Here is an 18,046-nt window from a genome sequence, read left to right on the forward strand (position 1 = left end):
CTCGTCCAAGGTGTGACTGTGAATGTATATGCCCTGTAAATGACTGGCAAAATAGTCTGTTTTCCTGTCATATTATTTATTGTTCAGATCCAATGAGTAACAATTTAAGCAGTAATACATAGCATTGTTTCCAGTAGCTGTGTAATGTAGCACAAAAATCAATGAGCAGTGGAAAGAAAGGCTGCATAGCTCATCCAACAAAGGTGTATGGTAGATTGCAAAAAAATATGCTAACACGTGCAAAAGACATGAATGTTGCTTTTACACAATTCCTTAGCTTCTTGCGCAATCTAATGAGCTCCAAGCACGACACCAAGGTCCATACCACTTAAAAGTAGACCCACACTGAAAAAAAGACATTGTTTATTCATGACAGTGTCAGTCAAAAGTGAGCATAATTATTATTGTAGAGGTTGTATTTTTAATAAAGCTCTCAACTCTTTCGATTGTGCAGGTGCACCTTAAGTGCAGTGTGACACCCCCACATTCCGTAAATCATTCATATATACCCTCTATGTACATCTGAGGTAAACATCACAGTCATTTCACCACTTCCAATAATAAGATAGTGTAATCCTTTTGCCTGTGGTGATGAACATGGTTATAATTGCTGTGCCTAGCAAAGTGCAGCATGGGAGAGGAAATCACCAAACAATCACTAAAGTGGCTACAATGGTAGAAATACAGTACAGTAAGTACTAGTCAACACAGAGACACTATTCTAATCTCGAGATTATTTTGGGTTGGCAATAGTTTAATCTTGAATTATGCCCATTCAAAATTAAATGATAGGTGGGGGGACTGTTTGCTACAGAGAGGCCATTTCACTTCCTGAGCACTACTGTGGAGCCCTTGCACAAGGCACTGGACCCTAAATTTCTCAGGACAGTTGTACAGCACTCACATTTTAATACCTCTGTTTTTTGACTGACAAGCTAACGATCAGAAGAGGTCTATATTTGATTGACAGTCGCATCAAACTATACTTAACTGTCTAACCCGCATCTTCAAAACAATAAACCTGAGGATAGACTCTTTCGCATCGCTTATTCAGAGGTTACATAAAATCATTTGGTATGACTTTTGAAATTTGACTTTAACACCGCCAATGCAACAACCATTAGTGGATATATGTACATTTTCACAAATGTTTACAATCATGACTGTTTAAAGGGCTTGGTGGGATTACCAGATATGAACACATTTGTTTTAGTTGCATGGCTTATATTAAAGGGAAGAATCTTTGCAGGTAGATTCGAGGATAGCGCTGAAATTGTACAGCTTGTTTTTCAGCCTCAATGTAAAAGTGAACTGCATGGAAAGCCTTGATTTGTCACCGTTTACATAAGAACCACAAAAAAGGGGAAAGGTAGAACCCACTGTATGATAAAGCTAAAGTTTTTCTCTGCAAGTATCAGGATCTTGAATTAAAACACCGTTTACATAAGAACCACAAAAAAGGGGAAAGTTAGAACCCACTGTATGATAAAGCTAAAGTTTTTCTCTGCAAGTATCAGGATCTTGAATTAAAACACGAACAATAAAAGCAGCATTAATACTCTGGGGAACTTGATACCATGCAAGATTTTTTGTGGTGTCCTCCTGTTACAGCTAACATTCCTCTATTCCGCATACTCAAAGGGTTAGTCAACCTCCAAATTTTCTTTGGAATAATATGTTCTGTGCAGCCCAACTGGTTGAAACACAGTGTTCTGATTAATGTTTCCATTGTGGAATAGAAGCAAATTCACGTTTTTATCCATTTCATGTGGCGGATAATCTGTTCTTAAGCCATTTGATCTTGAAAGTACAATTAAGAAGAGAGTCGTGATTGGTTGTTTCTAGAGACCTGGCAACTGTGATATCATTTTCAGTCGACAGCAAGTGGCAAAATGGCCGCCCCTGAGATGGATAATAACAGAATTTTGTTGCTTAACTTCTATTCCACAAACGCAAAATTAATTAGAATGCGGTGTTTAGTTTTGTGGGGTCACACACAACATATTATTGTAAAAAAAATTTGGAAGTTGACTTCATCTTTAACATGAAGTATCTTGAATTTGTAGTCTAAAGGTTCACCCCTAAGTTTTAAAATGGGTTACCTCTGTGTTAGATTCATGATACCCATTTCTCTGCACATGAACTTGTGATGTCAGTCAAGACTGAGAACCTTTGCTGGTGACATAATCACATCAGCTACTTGCAACAGTAGTCCTCTGCATACATAAGCATGCATCCGAATTACAGACGACTTAATTGTCCAAGTTTGTGAATCTGACTTGACGCACATATACAAACGTCACACATAATGTAACTAGCCTAGAACACGATTACTAAAAAAAATAATGAAAGAAGCATATAGTTTTAGTCTTTGACTAAAATGTACTATAGTGTAACAGTTGTTTTTCCAAAACAATGTTACTAAAATGTTCAAAAAGTGGTGTTTGCTGTTTATCTCTCTGCTTTAACAACACTTCTTTCAACTCTTCAAAACCATCATAAAAATTTGGCACAATTTATATTGCAACCCACATTTCTCAGTTTTGCTGTTCATCCCGCAAATGCATGTTCCTTACAAATGGGACACGGGCTTTTTTCTATGCTATACTGTAAAATTATGGACAAGAAGCATTGCTATAATAGAAATAAAAAAACCTCTTAAATTTTTGATTTACATGAAGTAAAATGAGCATTGCACTCAATTTAACTGTATCAGATATCAGACCATAGAGAATCTTGTATAAGATTGATAAATATCGGGAAGCGTGACACTCAGCACAACAATTATTATTAGTTTCCTATACAAGCGTCTGAATGAAATCTAATCACTGTTTGTATCCACAATTACTAGTAGTCTACAGCAGACTACAAAATGACCTATTATCAGCCCACATGTACATTTCTTTTTAAAGCTTTTCATTGACATGAGAACCTAATGCACGCAAGGTGGGTGCAAAAATCAATCTGTTGAAATTCAGAGGATAGCATGCATGGATGTAATTATATATATTATGAAGTCAATAGAAAGAGTAAGCAATCAGCCACTGACTTCTCCTCATTTCGACTAACTTTAACTTTTTATTCTTTTCGTCATCTATCTGGTTATCCATTGATTTAATGTGGGTGTCATTTTCAGCAGAGCCTGTCATGTTTTTATATTTTTGTACTTCTCATCACAGGCACCTAACCATTAATGGGACATATATTTCAGGCACATGAAGGTACTATGATGTTATCAGAAGATCCTGCCTCAAGCCCTGAACAGGGTGAGTTACAATAAAAAGCTTATTAATTACTTAGTGGTTTTATCCATTAGTCTCCCTCTGTCATTTATAACTGACAAATCCTGTTTTCGTCCAATAGTTTGCCCACAATGGTTCAGCTGGTTAAATCTGGCTTGTTCAAGCTGGGAGCAAGTCTTTCCTTGCCTCATTCCATGTGTACCTCAACACGGCGGGAGAAATAATTCAAACCAAGAGGAGAAAGGAGCAGCAATCAGGTCAAGTGCTCTGATCGGTCAGTCACATTGTCAAAATCGTCCTCCTCTGCTCTCATTGGCTCGACCGCTGCGGAGGAGTGCTGTGACTGGCTGGAGCAAGACAACGGGGACGAGTGGCTTTGGGTGTCGTCCTCGTCCTGTGCCATCACTGCCATCCGGCCCAGTCTCTCTTTTCTGTCTAACTCTTCTTGTGTCCTCCTTCTCCTCCTCGCTTTCCTCTGCTCCTCAACGGTCCACATGCTCTCGTCTTCGTCCTCCTTCCCTTGCGCCTCCCTGTCAAAGTCCAGCAGCTCCTCCATCATCTCCTCTATTTCCATCTCACCGTCCAGTTCTTCCTCCACCTCAGACTGCAGCTCTCCCATGCTTTCAGTCCTGTCGGTCTCCTCGTCTTCACCGATGGCATTTAGCCTATCAGGGGGCTCGCTGGCCTGACTCTCGCCAAACTCCAGGATGGTAGGAAGGTTGCCTTGCTTGGGACAGCGCTTTCTCAGGCTAACCAGGAAAGGCTGTGGCAGGGAGAAGATGTCTACATTGTTTCCCAGGTCAATCCATGTCACACTTGGAAAACTGTTGGGATCCTAGGAACAAAAAAAACATCTACTTGTCACTGTTTTTCTCTATGTAAAACTCAATCACTGCATAAGTATTGTCATACCAAATAATAAGACTGGGAGCTGATTTCACAGTTCATGTGATTCTAGCGCAAAAAAATCCCAGGAAATCCATGTTAATGCAAAGAGGCACCATGACAACAAGTTATACCTTCAAGGCATCCGTCAGCTCTTTCAGAATAGTCCTGGTCAGCCGGTTTCCATTCATTGCCAACGTCTCCAGGCGAGGCAGGGCAGCCAGAGTGGGTAGGAGCACGAGGAAGGCCTCGTCGGTAAGCTCAGTGAAGCCCAGCTCCAAGCTGACCACTATGGAAGCGTGGTGCTGGAGGTGCGCACACAGACGCTCCATGTCACGAGTCACCAGAGGGATGCCGGACAGATCCAGAGCTCCGCTGGATGGAGGTGTGGACAGCACCGCCTTCAGACTAAAAACAGACAAATGACATGACAACAGTTTGTAATTCACGCTTCACTGAGTCATGATTCCTTAGGCTACAGTAGTCAGACCTAAACTCCAACTTATGCATCAATCTTCTATCAGTTAGAGATAACCAAGATAACCCAAATATTACCCAACTGCAAACTGCAAACAATAATAATAATAATAATAATAATAGTAAAGTAGGTAACAGATAAACACTGTTATTAAAAACTAACCACTATTATTTTTATTTTTTAACTTTGGAATTTTGCTACAGTTCTAAGTGTGCAAGTGTACTGTGGGGATGTGCAGACAGTTTGACACTAAGGAGATTCAGAGCTTAAGACACTGAAGTTTGCAGATGAAAAATGGCTTTTGAGTAGCACTTAAAACTGTAGTCTTCGACTGCATGGTCTGGGCTATAAATAACTGGAATAGGCAGAGAATTAAGTGAGCTGCGCACAAAGGGCTGATATACTGCACTGCTAAATGAAAAGGTTGAGCGGAACATTTTTCTTTTCATGGCTTGCAAAACCCCCAAAACAGCAGCATGCAAAATGAGAATGTCAAAATAATAAATAAATAAATAAAAATACATATGCAAATCAGCCAGCTGGGATAGGTTCCAAATCAACCTCGACCCGAATTGGGACAAGCGCTACAGAAAATGAATGGATGGGTACATGCAATTCTTTTTTCTTTTTTGCTTGTGAACAATTGAGCCTTTTGGAGATGTTCTAATCGCACCCGATCCATCCATCCATTTTCTAAACCGCTTTTCGTCACGAATGTTGTGGGCGTGCTGGAACCTATCCCAGCTGACATTGGACAGTAGGCGGGGACACCCTGAACTGGTCACCAGCCAATCGCAGGGCACATATAGACCATTCATTCTCACAATCACACCTACAGACAATTTGGAGGGGCGAATTGACCTAACATGGATGTTTATCGAATGTGGGAGGAAAGCAGAGGAACGCCACGCAGGCACGGGGAGAACATGCAAACTCCACACAGGAAGCCCAGAGTCGGAATCGAACCCTGCACCTCTGAAGCGTTTTAATGACATATACGTATGCCTTTAGTTCCTGATCATAACATGGCCATGAGAGTGGTCGATATTGGTATCGGCACTGGTACCAATACCTTAAAATAAGGTCAAGTAATGTATCATCTTGATATCGATACCCTGATGATGGCAAAACTGAAAGAAAAATCTATGTACTATGTCAATTATGTTTGTATTTGTTTGTTCTTATTACTCATTTTCAACTGTGGATTTGTGAAAGTTATTGAAGTGAGGACATTTGTTTTTTTAAATTATTTTCTAGTGGCTACAGCCTTGACAACAAAGATTACATGTTGGTGCGTAGGGTGGAGAAACGGCATACTTAGCCAACACCACACTCGTGAAAAGAAATATATAAATGCAGAGCTATCCGCGAGGAATCAAATCCAACTCAACCATCATTGCAAGTGCATGCATCACTTTGACAACGCTACAGAGTTGGCAAAACAAGCTACACTTTTGGGATGAATGAAAAAGGCTTGTTCTGCCTCTTCTATACTAAACCATCACAAGGGAGAATTTCCCAATTTGGCAAAACAATCTACAAAACAAACAGTCACACTCTATGCCCATGTCTGTTTATAATATTCTTTTTTTTAATTCATTTTAATTCATTTATATTCATTTGTGTCTTGCTTAGAAATTCTCCTCTTGCCCACTCACAAATGCCTAACGCGTACATTGCTGATGAAGTTAAAGACGACTTTACTTCAGTTTTCACCAGTGGTGACTCAAAAAGGTCTACTTTGCTTCCCACTCCACTGCCCCTACCTTCGGCTCACATGAAATTTCATTTTCTAGATATTTTTTTCAATTACATCTCACTCACAGCAATGTCTTAGACCTTGAAGCCACATTGTGACAAACGACACCCACAGACAGACAGATGGCTTGAGGATGTTTTGCTCACACCTACAGCTTCTAAAATATGTCTGGTAACAATCATTCGTGGGGCATAATATGAAAAACAATATGGTTTCTATTTCTGGATTTATCACAGGAAAAAACACTGTTAGATTATTACAGGCTGTTAACTAAGGATCTTGGCAAGCAATGTTCAAATGGAGCGGAGGAACTTCACTGAGGTGGGAAAGTATTTCTAAAAATGTTGCATGATAATTACTATTGGTGTGGGGGAAAAAATTTTAATAAATCCTCACTCAGTAATATACAGTTCCGCTGTCACATCAAATAGTGATAATGAATCTGCTTTTAGCACCTAATCAGGTTTTATTTATTAAATATGAATTTATTTTAATCTCCCCCACTGTTTAAACTAGGACAGGAAATTCAACACACTAGTTTGATTAACTATGTGGTGACACATTCTTTACGTTTTATTTCCTTAGTGGCCTGATTTGTGGCACATTGATTTGCTCAGCATTGCATGGTCTGCAAGATAAAATAATGTACGTTTAATAATGTTTTTTGCTTCTTGCTAAAACACTTCAAGGCCAAAGTACTACCTTGCACATATATCCAATATTTGTATTCAATTGAAATACCATTAGTTAATTGCAAAGTGTCCATTTGAGCCAATGTCCGCTATGATCTCATTTTTGTTGAAGCGAATGGATCTTGCAAGTTGAGTGTCTCTTATTAAAATTACCACAATCTTCACTATTTCATCTACTATGTCTGAAATTGCAAATATGGTCGACTTGAGGCACAATAAAGAAGATGACCAGGTGCTGCCTCGGGAACCCAAAGACATGAATCTAATATTACAAATTACATTAAATGGCACCTCAGTGATTTGAAGGTGACATTCATAATTCTGCTCTATCCTATTGTGCGCTCTATGGTTTGGTCTGCTGCGTCCTCTGTGTCTCCCCGAGATCATGTATCATCCATTCAGTTGGTGTATGCGCACAGAGGATGACAGGCCACATTCTTCTCCTCTCCTTGTTCTGACATTGAAGCATAGGCACAATTTCATATCAATTCAACATACAATACAAATGTTAATTTCCCAATTTAAGACCAATGTTTTCTTCAAATCAATCCAATTGTTGTTTCACATGAGTCTTTAGTCGGTAATGCTTGTCAATAAGAAAACTTTATGTGTGATTCATGGAAAGTTCAGTGGAATTTGTCACACTGTTTTTTTTTCTCCCATAAATAGCAAGCTTATGCTCGCTGATCCAAGTCAGGAATGCGTGTTCATTTTGTCTATATAAGGACTTGGGACTTTATGTTTGTGTGCGGACAGGAATTCAAACACACACCTGATAACACACGTATGTTCATTACAAGTGCGTTTATTTGAATTGTGCGTAGTCTATAAAATACCCTTCGCTATGGTGATAGCATAAGCAAGACATACAATAAAATCTGGTACATATACAGCTGCTGACAGATGGCTGCTCTGTACTGTGTCAGACTAGAAAAATATTCCCATCTGACAGACAATAGAGTGTAGCAAATACCATTACGCTTACGCACAAACACTGATCTGGCTCCTGGCCTCTGTCTAGACAAACAAGCCACAAATTGATGGCACACAACCGTGGACAGGCTCTTAGTGTGCGAATAGACACTCTGCACCTTTTAATCAATGGAACCTTCTATGAAAGTAGTTTTATCACAACTAGGAATACCTCTCATATTTTTCAAATGATTTCGACCGGGGTCACACAGAATGATTTAATTTGCAGTTTCCTGTTTGGTTCGCCACAAATGAGCACACGAACGCATTCATCTCACTGAGCAGCGAAGGTTAGCGAGGGTTTGAATGTTGATATTTTTCTTCACGGTTCACCAACAAACAGTTGCAAAGACGTTCACCAAATTGTTTTAATAATCTTCACAGTTTTTCTTGTTGCAAAGAAATTTCAAACATGCTCAAAAGGTCTTAACAACAAGAAAAACTGTTTGCAACTGTTTGGAACGTTTTAGGGAAAAATGAGACCAACACACATACAGCGATATTTAGACAGTAAAATAAATTTGTAAATGACAAAACGATCCTTCAATCCTAAACTTGTTTATAGCATTGTCCATTTACATACATGTGCAACGGCCATTGGATGTAAGCCCCCAAGCTCATCGACCCATGTCGTCATGCTAAACTCTGCTGAGACTTTATTAAAAAAAAAAACAAAAAAAAAAACTTGCTACTCAGACCTTTGCTAGGATTAAACATTCCAACACTTGCCAAATCAACATGTGAGCAGCTACTTTGTAGGATCCGAATAGCTAGAGTAAACATCCTCAGCAGGCAAATAAACACTAGTACAATTACAAATTCATCTCAATTCCATTAGATAACCTTCATTAGTCCCACAATGTGGAAATTTGCGATTTAATTTGATCTAATAGGGTTTTACGTTACAATTTTACATAAGAGACTCATATTAGAGTGGTACACAATACACACGATGTTCTTAAAGTTATCTTTCACATCTAGTCCAAGAAATTCAATTCCAGAGATAGCTATTCACAAAATTCTGCTTCCTCAAAAATGTCCATCGTCAACTTAGAGTAATTAACACTGATAGCCTACCAATAGTCAAGTTCCTCTGCAATAAATTTGAATACATTTCTAATTTCAATGGACTGCTTTCAAACGTGTTTTCTCATTTATAGTGTTGCCATGACAGCATGTGGAAATTACAAAGTCAGTCACTTGCAAACAATGCGAAACAAGAACGCTTTTCACTACAATAGAAATCACATCGTGAAAATTGCATCAAGGGGTTTCTGCTCATATATTTATATTACAATGTGCAGGGAGGACATTTATACTTGTGTGGCCCATGATGAAAACAGTCTCCTTTTCTTTAGAGTTAAGCGAGCACGGTCTTGTCGCTCGCTAACACCTGCAACACTGAATTAATTAAATCCTGCTCATCAGTGCAGAATAATTTAACATATTTGGCAAACTCTCTGGCTCTCTCTCTTTAAATCTGATATCACCGGCTATCTGCTCACACCTGGATGCATTTGCCAGCAGAAATGCATGCTGGCATGGTGAATATCACAGGTCACAGAAATTCTCAATGTTGTATCACTTAATTCACTTAAAATATTTTTTTTGCTTTCTATATTGTAATCATGTTATTGGTTTTTTTTCCCCCCATGACAGGTGAACTAAGGGTTGCGAAGATTAAGATTAGGAATTGGTTGTGAAGATTAAGAACTTTATGGAGGGAAGGGCTTTAGGAAAATGAAGATACGATTTTAAAGGTAGTACAACGATCACATAAGCGTGCTAAAGAAATATGGTGCAGTGGACTTTATTCTGCAAGTCATGCATGTCCATTTTTATTTGGCCTATAATCTGCCTAAAAATTTCTCAAACCATCTTATTAAAATTACTATGCATCAGTGAGGCTCTTAACAAAAAGCGCAAAATCCGTGAAAGATTAGTTCAAGCAGAGATCTCTCTCTTTTGAGATGTAGCCAGCAATCTTGCTTAAACTTGGCAGTGTGAGATGTGCTTTAAAGTTTAGAGCAGGGGTCACCATCTTTTTTGAAGCTGGGAGCTTCTCTTTGGGCACTGAATAGACGCACTTCTAAAATCTCAGATTTGATCGAAGTTGCTTTATTATTATTTTTGATAATAATAATAATAATAGTACTGACCACGCCTGGGGTTTCCTTTTGAGCAGGCCTTGTCTTCTCCACTGAGAGTGGGGGCTGAGATGGTAGGTCAGCTGACGACAAACCTTCTCCATGGCCCCCAGAGAGTCCCCCTCCTACTGGACACAAACAATGGAATGAAGTGATGGAGAACAACAGGTGGAAGAAATTCTTACTGGAAGTGAAATCTGGTATAACTTGCAACTGTGTTGTTAGCCTACAACAGGCCTTCAAATTGGAAAGTTAATGACCTGTAAAATAAAGTACAAACTGAACTATTATATAATCAAATGTAGTCACAAGATATTTATTATTATTTGTTAAAATTTTAATAAAAGACGGATTTTAAAAAAGACAGTATTTTCTTTTCATTATTATTTGGGTCAATACTCTGAATGCGGTCTGAACTCTGAATAAGGTGGAAAATATCCATAAATGACCTCTGGCCTTGTACAATCAACTTTGAAGCATTCATCAGCAGTCATAAACACAGAGTGGTGCTGTCAGTCAAAATCCAGTGAGCCAGTCATCCAATTCACACAGGACTGACAAGGGGAGGCATAATGGGCATGACATTACTGCAGAGAGCTAAGATTGTGAGAAGTAGGATTTATGCACCATTGGAGCAAATAATTGGCAAATACATCTGTCAACCAAGAGTGTGCGTGTGTGCGTGTGTGTGTGTGTGTCTGATATGATACACACATTGAAGCAAAAACAGGGATTTCAATCCTTTACGGAGTGTTGTTTGGCTGATGAATGGCAGGAGCCCACTGGTCTCATGCTTTGCAACATTAAATACATTATTTACAACAACAGATGCCATTTAAATATTCTTAAAATGGCAACTTACAATTTAAACATCAAATTTGAGATTTGGTTATGTATTGGAACAGGTAATTTACATTATTTTATTTGGTTTGCAATAACTGCATCGCGTCTGAGACCCAGTGACGTCACCAAACACGTCGCCTTTTATGATGCTTTTACAAGGCTTTCAACGCAACCTTTCTATAGAAGATATAGCAGATAGCAGAAGGGCCTATACAAATTGAAGGACACAGGATGTCATTCACAATGAACTTTCAACGTTGAAGTCTTCACAGACACACAGTGGCGCAAAGGAAATGAGCTGGTGTGCACGTCTTGAATCCAATGGTGATTTTGCGTCGACTTTCAACACAGAATTTGAATTTATACACATTAGTGAACGACTGAATCTGAAATGTTGATCTGGTGTCTCATCTATATTTTGATGTCAAAACAAGATGTTTTCTGTCAAAAGTCAATCATTTGGACTCAGTGTTCCGATTTTAGCTTTAATTTAAGGGAAAATGATGTCTGAGTCATAGCGCCTGAAATGCCTGGTGTCACACAATCTATTTTTTGTGAAGCGTGCATGACAGCAGCATTTTACACACCAATGAGTATGGCTCATATACCTGTGGGAAATCTAGCGGAGGTAATTCACACAAGTCAGAATGGAGCAAAGACAATGAAAGCTGGCTGCAACTAACAATTATCTTAATAATCGATTAACCTGTACCGTATTTTTCGAACGATAAGACGCTACTTTTTGCACAAGCTTTGAACCCTGTGGTTCATAGTCCAATGTGGCTTATCTATGGATTTTACATGATTTGTATGATTTGTGAATATTCTTTTTTATATGCAAATCTCAATCTTTCAATACGTTTTTGTATTGTGTCTGCTTGGTTGAGACATGATTTATACCACCACTTATGGTAAATGCCTTTGTGTTATTAAAGCTGCATCAACTGGATTATAATTAAATAAATGTGAAGGCTCGGGTCGGTGAAAGCAGCAGTAGTGGTATTTAACTCAAGCTTGCACTTTTTGATATTTTGCTGAGTCTTTATAGTCTTTTTTTCTCCTACACCTCCTCTCTGTATTTATACTTCTTTACCTACATATGCTTTCATTTTCTTGGCTTCTTGCATTATTGATAAAACAAAATGAAATCTATCAAGTGATCCTGACTCAAGAGATACAATGACAACCCATTCTGCGGCCTCTTAAAGTTTCTCATTTTTCCCCAGATGTTTTTTTTTGTGTGTTTCCATGCCCTCCTGGGGATTAAGATCAGGGGATGTTGTTAATATTTGCCACCAATGGGTGTGTGAAGTCCTTTGAGATATCTCTGTAATTAATTGCTGCCCATCCATTTTATCTATTCACCTGGACACACACATAATTAAGATATTTCTTAGTGGTGTAAATTGTTTGACTATAGTAAAAATTGCCTTACATTCAATTATTATTATTATTATTATATTGATATTATAACATGTTTGACTACAGTAAAAGCTGCCTTACATTCAATTATTATTGCCCTTAACCCAGCCAAAGATTAAAAGAACCTGATGATTTGTTGTTCTTAGGTCACGATGACAATATGCAGTAATGGTAAACATGATTTCAGCTTTGGGGCATTCGTGTAACACACTAGCCAGTTACAGCATAGGTCGCCTTTTAATCTCTATCTTTGTCTTCATCACTCCTTCTTCCTTCCCGCATTCTTTATCGAGAATGGTAGCTGTCACCCTGTCTTTCACTCTCTTTCAATGACATCCCAAACTACATGAATGAACAAACACAAAAAATTGCAATTCCCTGATGCACACACACACACAAACACACTGCAGCACAACCACTTAGAGCAATCTTCTAATCTAATAACGTCAGACAAAATGAATCACGAGATCAGCTGATAGGGTTGAATCACTTTAGCCCACGTGGTTGTACAAAGGCGGGTTTGGTGAAATTGGCAATATTTGGGAAGAACACTGTGTGTGTGTGTGTGTGTGTGTTTGTGTGTCTTACCGTCTTTGGGCAGTGTACATAACGTGCCAGGCTGATGATCAGGTCATGCGTGATGGGGTCAACAAGGTTTCTAAAGCTGGCGTAGCGGTATAATACGTCATCCAGAGATGTCGACTCCATCCCCAGGTCCTACGCACACATACACACACACGCACACGCACACACACACACACACACACACACACACACACACACACACACACACACACACACACACACACACACACACACACACACACACACACACACACACACACACACAATATAGATTGGCAACAGAATATTATACACAATCAAACATCTTATAGGGAAGAAGACGTCATAGTTACGCAACTCATTTCACACACATGAGTAAACCTCATCAGTCACAAACATGAAAAGAAAACATACAGTCACAGTGTACACGAAAAAAGCACATACGGCACATATGTGGACATTTATCACGTTTTTTGTTTGTGATAAACATTTGGGCGTTTCACTGGAAATGTCAATCAAAATAAGCATATGTTATTCTTGCAGAACACATTTTTTTCATATAACCTATTTTGGATCGTGTGAATTGTCTGCTAAATGTGTACAACATACATTTAACTATGCAAATAGATTCATCTAATCTGATACCAGTATAAAACCTAACCCTGCTTTAAAATGTGTAAACTCCAGAAAACATGAAATGTCCATTGTTTGACAACGTGGGAAAATTTAAAACAGAAATAAAATCCACTTTGTCAAATGATTTTCTTGTGATTTATTGCAAACAAAAGAGACTATACATGAAACACTTGAAGGTATTACTTCTAAATACAGTACATTTAAAAATTTGACGTTCTCACTCTATAAGTATTGCAAATCCCGGTGGGTCCTGTGGATATGAAGGCATGGAGGATTTATTTGAAGTCAACATAAATGAAACAAACATCCCATACAAAATGACCTTTGTACGTCCATTAGGATTACCTAAAATACTCTGACGAGTAGTGGTGGCACAAAATAGAAAAAATTCTTGGTTCTCTTTGTATACTCAGTCCATTTTCAGTCTTCTATTGTCCGTTCATTCAATTTAACTCGGGGAAAGATGCTTTTGTAAGCAGCCAAAACAGAAAAACTGCCCTTTAGAAATCGACTGGTAGGGAAAATAAGGACTGAAGCGGGAAATTGCCAGACTGAGGTGATCAATTTCCTTCCACTTAGTCTATCTATATCAGGGATGTTGTCCGAGAGGTAGGGAACACCCCAGACATGTCAGCACTCAATTGCAGGGCACGTCAAAGTGGACAAATCATCATTCGCAATCTAAATGACACCTTTGGGCATTTTAGAGTCTCCAAACATAACAAGCATACACATTTTTGGAATACGGGGAAAAGCCTTGCAAGCTCAGGAAGAAGAATACATTCCACACAGACCATCTTACTTGTGAAAGAGACGAGCTAATCATGATTGTAACATCGGTAAATAGAATGTGTGAGTCAACTGACTAAAAAAATAAAAAATGGATACACTTGCAAATAATGTTGTTGATGCAGCCAAGCTAAGTGGTTAAGATGCCTTCACGACATGACTGAAGCCCAGCTTTGATTGACATGAACAACATTGATGCTCACAGCTCAAACGCCCAGTAGGAAAGGTGTCTGTTGCTCCAGAGTGTCACTAATGCTGTGTTAAATGGGCACGTCTTATTTCATATCAAACATGTGTCCAGATATAAACAGGCTCTTTATCTTAATCACATTTCAAGCTCACTTTGGTTTTTGCTTCGTTTTGCTTTACTTGCTTGTGAAGTCTGCAGGCAATATATTTACCCAAAAAGGTTTCCAAAGCTTTCAGCCAAATTGGTGGATGGAGAAGCTCAAGTGGCCTACAATTTATCTGTGCTATAATGGTCTCAGCTGAGAAGTTGTGCCGATAATGCAAATAATTTGATGGAATTGCAAATGCATCACTTGAAAAGAAAAACAGTCAGGTTTTCGTATTAACGGCCAATTTTTAAGGTTTCCATGAGTCTCACCCAAAGGGTTTCCATCCAAACAAAATAAATAGCCTCCCATTGGTGTATGAATGTGTGTGTGAATGGGTGAATGTCAGGCACTTTGGGCACCATGTAGTGTAGATAAAGCACTATAAAAATGCAGTCCATTTACCATTTAAAAATAGGCGATGTGTACAGTATTCAACAAAATAAAATGTGATTTGTTTACAAATCATTTGTACAGCTTTATTGATTCAGCTGTGTGTGTGTGTGTTTGTGTGTGCGTGCATGTGTGTATTGATATGCAGACCTCATGCTCTGAAGACCTCCTCCTGAAAATGTATGACTCACTGATGTTTCCAGGTATGCAAACTAATGAAAGCAGCTTTGAATGCATGGTAAACACAGTCGTTATTTGAATATTATGTTATTTGTCCCCGTGGAAAGATATTTTCTAAATAAAGATTGCCATCAGAGAAAACGACACTGTAGCTACCGCATGTATGTTGGAGGATCAGCTAGGATTCGGGACAGCTTTACTACAATCTGTGCAGGGTGCAATCAATTTGGTCCGCGTGCACGTATTGCGCAAGTGGTATATATATAGTGCATTATTAACTGAACCCTCGTAAAATATACATGGAAAATGGAAATGCAAGATAACTAATTATGGTAAGGAGATGAGTATGAGCTGACCCTTCAACATCAAGGATGACGGCGACAGAGAAAGTTCAGCGGATAGTCGTACCCATTACTGCAGCACATGATGACCTTTACTAAAGTTCACGTCAACCCGTTATCCATCTAATCTACCATACAGGATATTAGTTCATTATGACGGAAGACTTTTCTTTGATCCCTCCCATCAGTTCGCTTGAATTGTGAAATTATTCAAATTATAGCATCATAAAAAAAGTCCATGTTGACTCTTGTTAGTTATACTTATATTCCAAACCTGGCTTCGTTTAAAAAATATGTATATTTTTTTTTCCCGACCTCCTATATCAAGTTACTGGTTAGCATTAAGCTAATAATAATAATAATAATAATGATGATGATGATAATAATGATAATAATGATAATAATAATCTTCATCCTCATCTTCGTTATAACACATTTATCTATAGAGCACTTTCAGTGCCGTACAAATTACCATTAAAAAAGTAAAAACCTCGGAAGTTTACATTAAAAGCTGGAGGTTCCAACAGAAGCAGATGTTTGAGACATCCCAGAGGGAAATGGCGTATAGATGATCGCTGCAGTTTCATTGCAGCGCAGTGATTAAGAAGGTGGCCTCATCGTTAGCTGCTAACAGACCTGCTCCATGATTAATCAACGTCTACTTAAGCTGAAGTCTGCACTGACCGCCATTGCTGCCGGGCAACATGCCTAGTAACCAGCGAGAAGTAACTCAGATTTTAATGCTTGTGTGAGTTTTCCTATCCTAACTAACAAACCTCAGGCCAAATGGGACAATATGGCTCTGCCTGCCTATCATAGTATTCAATTGTGATCACACCTCTTTGTTAACGTTCTTCCTTGGAGTGCATCCAGTTCACACTCATTTATTTTCTACAACCCCGCCTTTCCAGCAATAACAGGAATCCATCGGGAGTCATCGGACAAAGGATCAACATGTCAGGAAAACTATAGCTCTCTCTGTTAATGTCTGATGCGCTGTCAGTTTCTATTCCTGTAGCATTGTTGAGCTGAGGTACGAGTCTGAAGTGTTGTATTATTTTTCATGTTGCATATTAGGATGCCATTGCGAGGTAGAATTCATAGAGCTAATCCTAACCAGTCCATTTGCAAACATAAGTGGTCTATAAAACAGCGCCCGTCACGCCCCCTTAATTGTCTGAATGGCAAACAATGGGCAGATGGCGCCATTTGGTGTACTGTACCATTTTCAAAATTGTCATCATTTAAGAAGTGACAGATTTTTGAGGCGTAAGCCAACTTTGATGAGAAAGTGATGGATGGATGGATGGATGGATGGATGGATGGATGGATGGATGGATGGATGGATGGATGGATGGATGGATGGATGGATGGATGGATGGATGGATGGATGGATGGATGGACGGACGGACTTTAAAAAGTCAAAATATTCTGATTTCAGCCTCTCCAATGTGAATACTTTCAGATTTCCATCGTTAGTTTGCCACGGTCGCAGAATAATTGTCTCCTGTTTTAAGTCAACAAGACATTCATGGATCATGTTCAACTTGGGTAAACTAATCAACATTTTCTTCAAACACTACACCAGTCATTCTTAAAATTCAAGCGTGCCAGATGCTGATGTTATGTTTCTTATCACAACGCAAATTATTAACGTGTAACAATTTTACTCTACTTTAAGTGAATCTAGAACCATAAACTTAGAATTGTAATCGATTTTTCTTTATGTTCTGTGACCTTTCGGGGAAACAATCAACATATTTCAGAGTGTTTAAGAATGACATTTCGGGTATTTCTTTTATTTATTCTAATTGTCTGGTGTCAAACGGGTCAAATTTAATTATACTGTGATTAAAAAGACAAAACTTGAGCAAACAGTCGAATGGCGTTACCTGCCGTAGAGTCTTCAGCATCTCCGAGACCTCGTCGTGTTTGCCCTGCTTGGCCATCAGCATCATCTCCTGGATCATTCCGATTCGCCGCTGGTAAGGCGGCGGAGTGGCACCGCGGCTCAGCCTGTCCCCTGACCTCAGCATGAGGGAGGCAAACAGGTCCCCTCGCTCCTTGCTGGGGGTCCGCCTCCAGCTGTGCTGTGGGCTGGTTCCTCCAGCATCTTGGCCCTTGGTCTGTTTGGCCCCCATGGTGTTGTGTGAGGGGGAAGCAGTGATAACAACAAGCTTGGTCCCACCGGGCAGTCGGTCATGCAGAGGCAGATGTTTCCATCAGAGTGCCTGCAGCTGATCACATTCTACAGTCTGCGCAGCCAGTAATGAAAGCGCGTTTAATGTGCATGGACAATGCATCGTCGCACATCAGCAGAAAACAACAATAAGAAGGAAGTAGTTTCTGCAGCTCAAGTGGGGAAGAG

General features: G+C 39.1%; 1 protein-coding gene across 1 annotated transcript; it reads right to left on the reverse strand.

The window, feature by feature from the left end:
- Positions 1 to 55: 55 nt before the first annotated feature.
- Positions 56 to 17,973, reverse strand: lrrc75a (leucine rich repeat containing 75A). Its single transcript, XM_037267970.1, has 5 exons — positions 17,571 to 17,973; positions 13,029 to 13,157; positions 10,188 to 10,300; positions 4,262 to 4,535; positions 56 to 4,077 (listed from the first exon to the last, which is right to left on the reverse strand). The coding sequence occupies exons 1-5, from the start codon at positions 17,817 to 17,819 to the stop codon at positions 3,496 to 3,498; spliced, it is 1,347 nt and encodes a 448-aa protein (XP_037123865.1). The 5' UTR covers positions 17,820 to 17,973; the 3' UTR covers positions 56 to 3,495.
- Positions 17,974 to 18,046: the final 73 nt, after the last annotated feature.

Source organism: Syngnathus acus, chromosome 13 (genome assembly GCF_901709675.1).
Source record: "Syngnathus acus chromosome 13, fSynAcu1.2, whole genome shotgun sequence".
Classification (NCBI taxonomy): domain Eukaryota; kingdom Metazoa; phylum Chordata; class Actinopteri; order Syngnathiformes; family Syngnathidae; genus Syngnathus; species Syngnathus acus.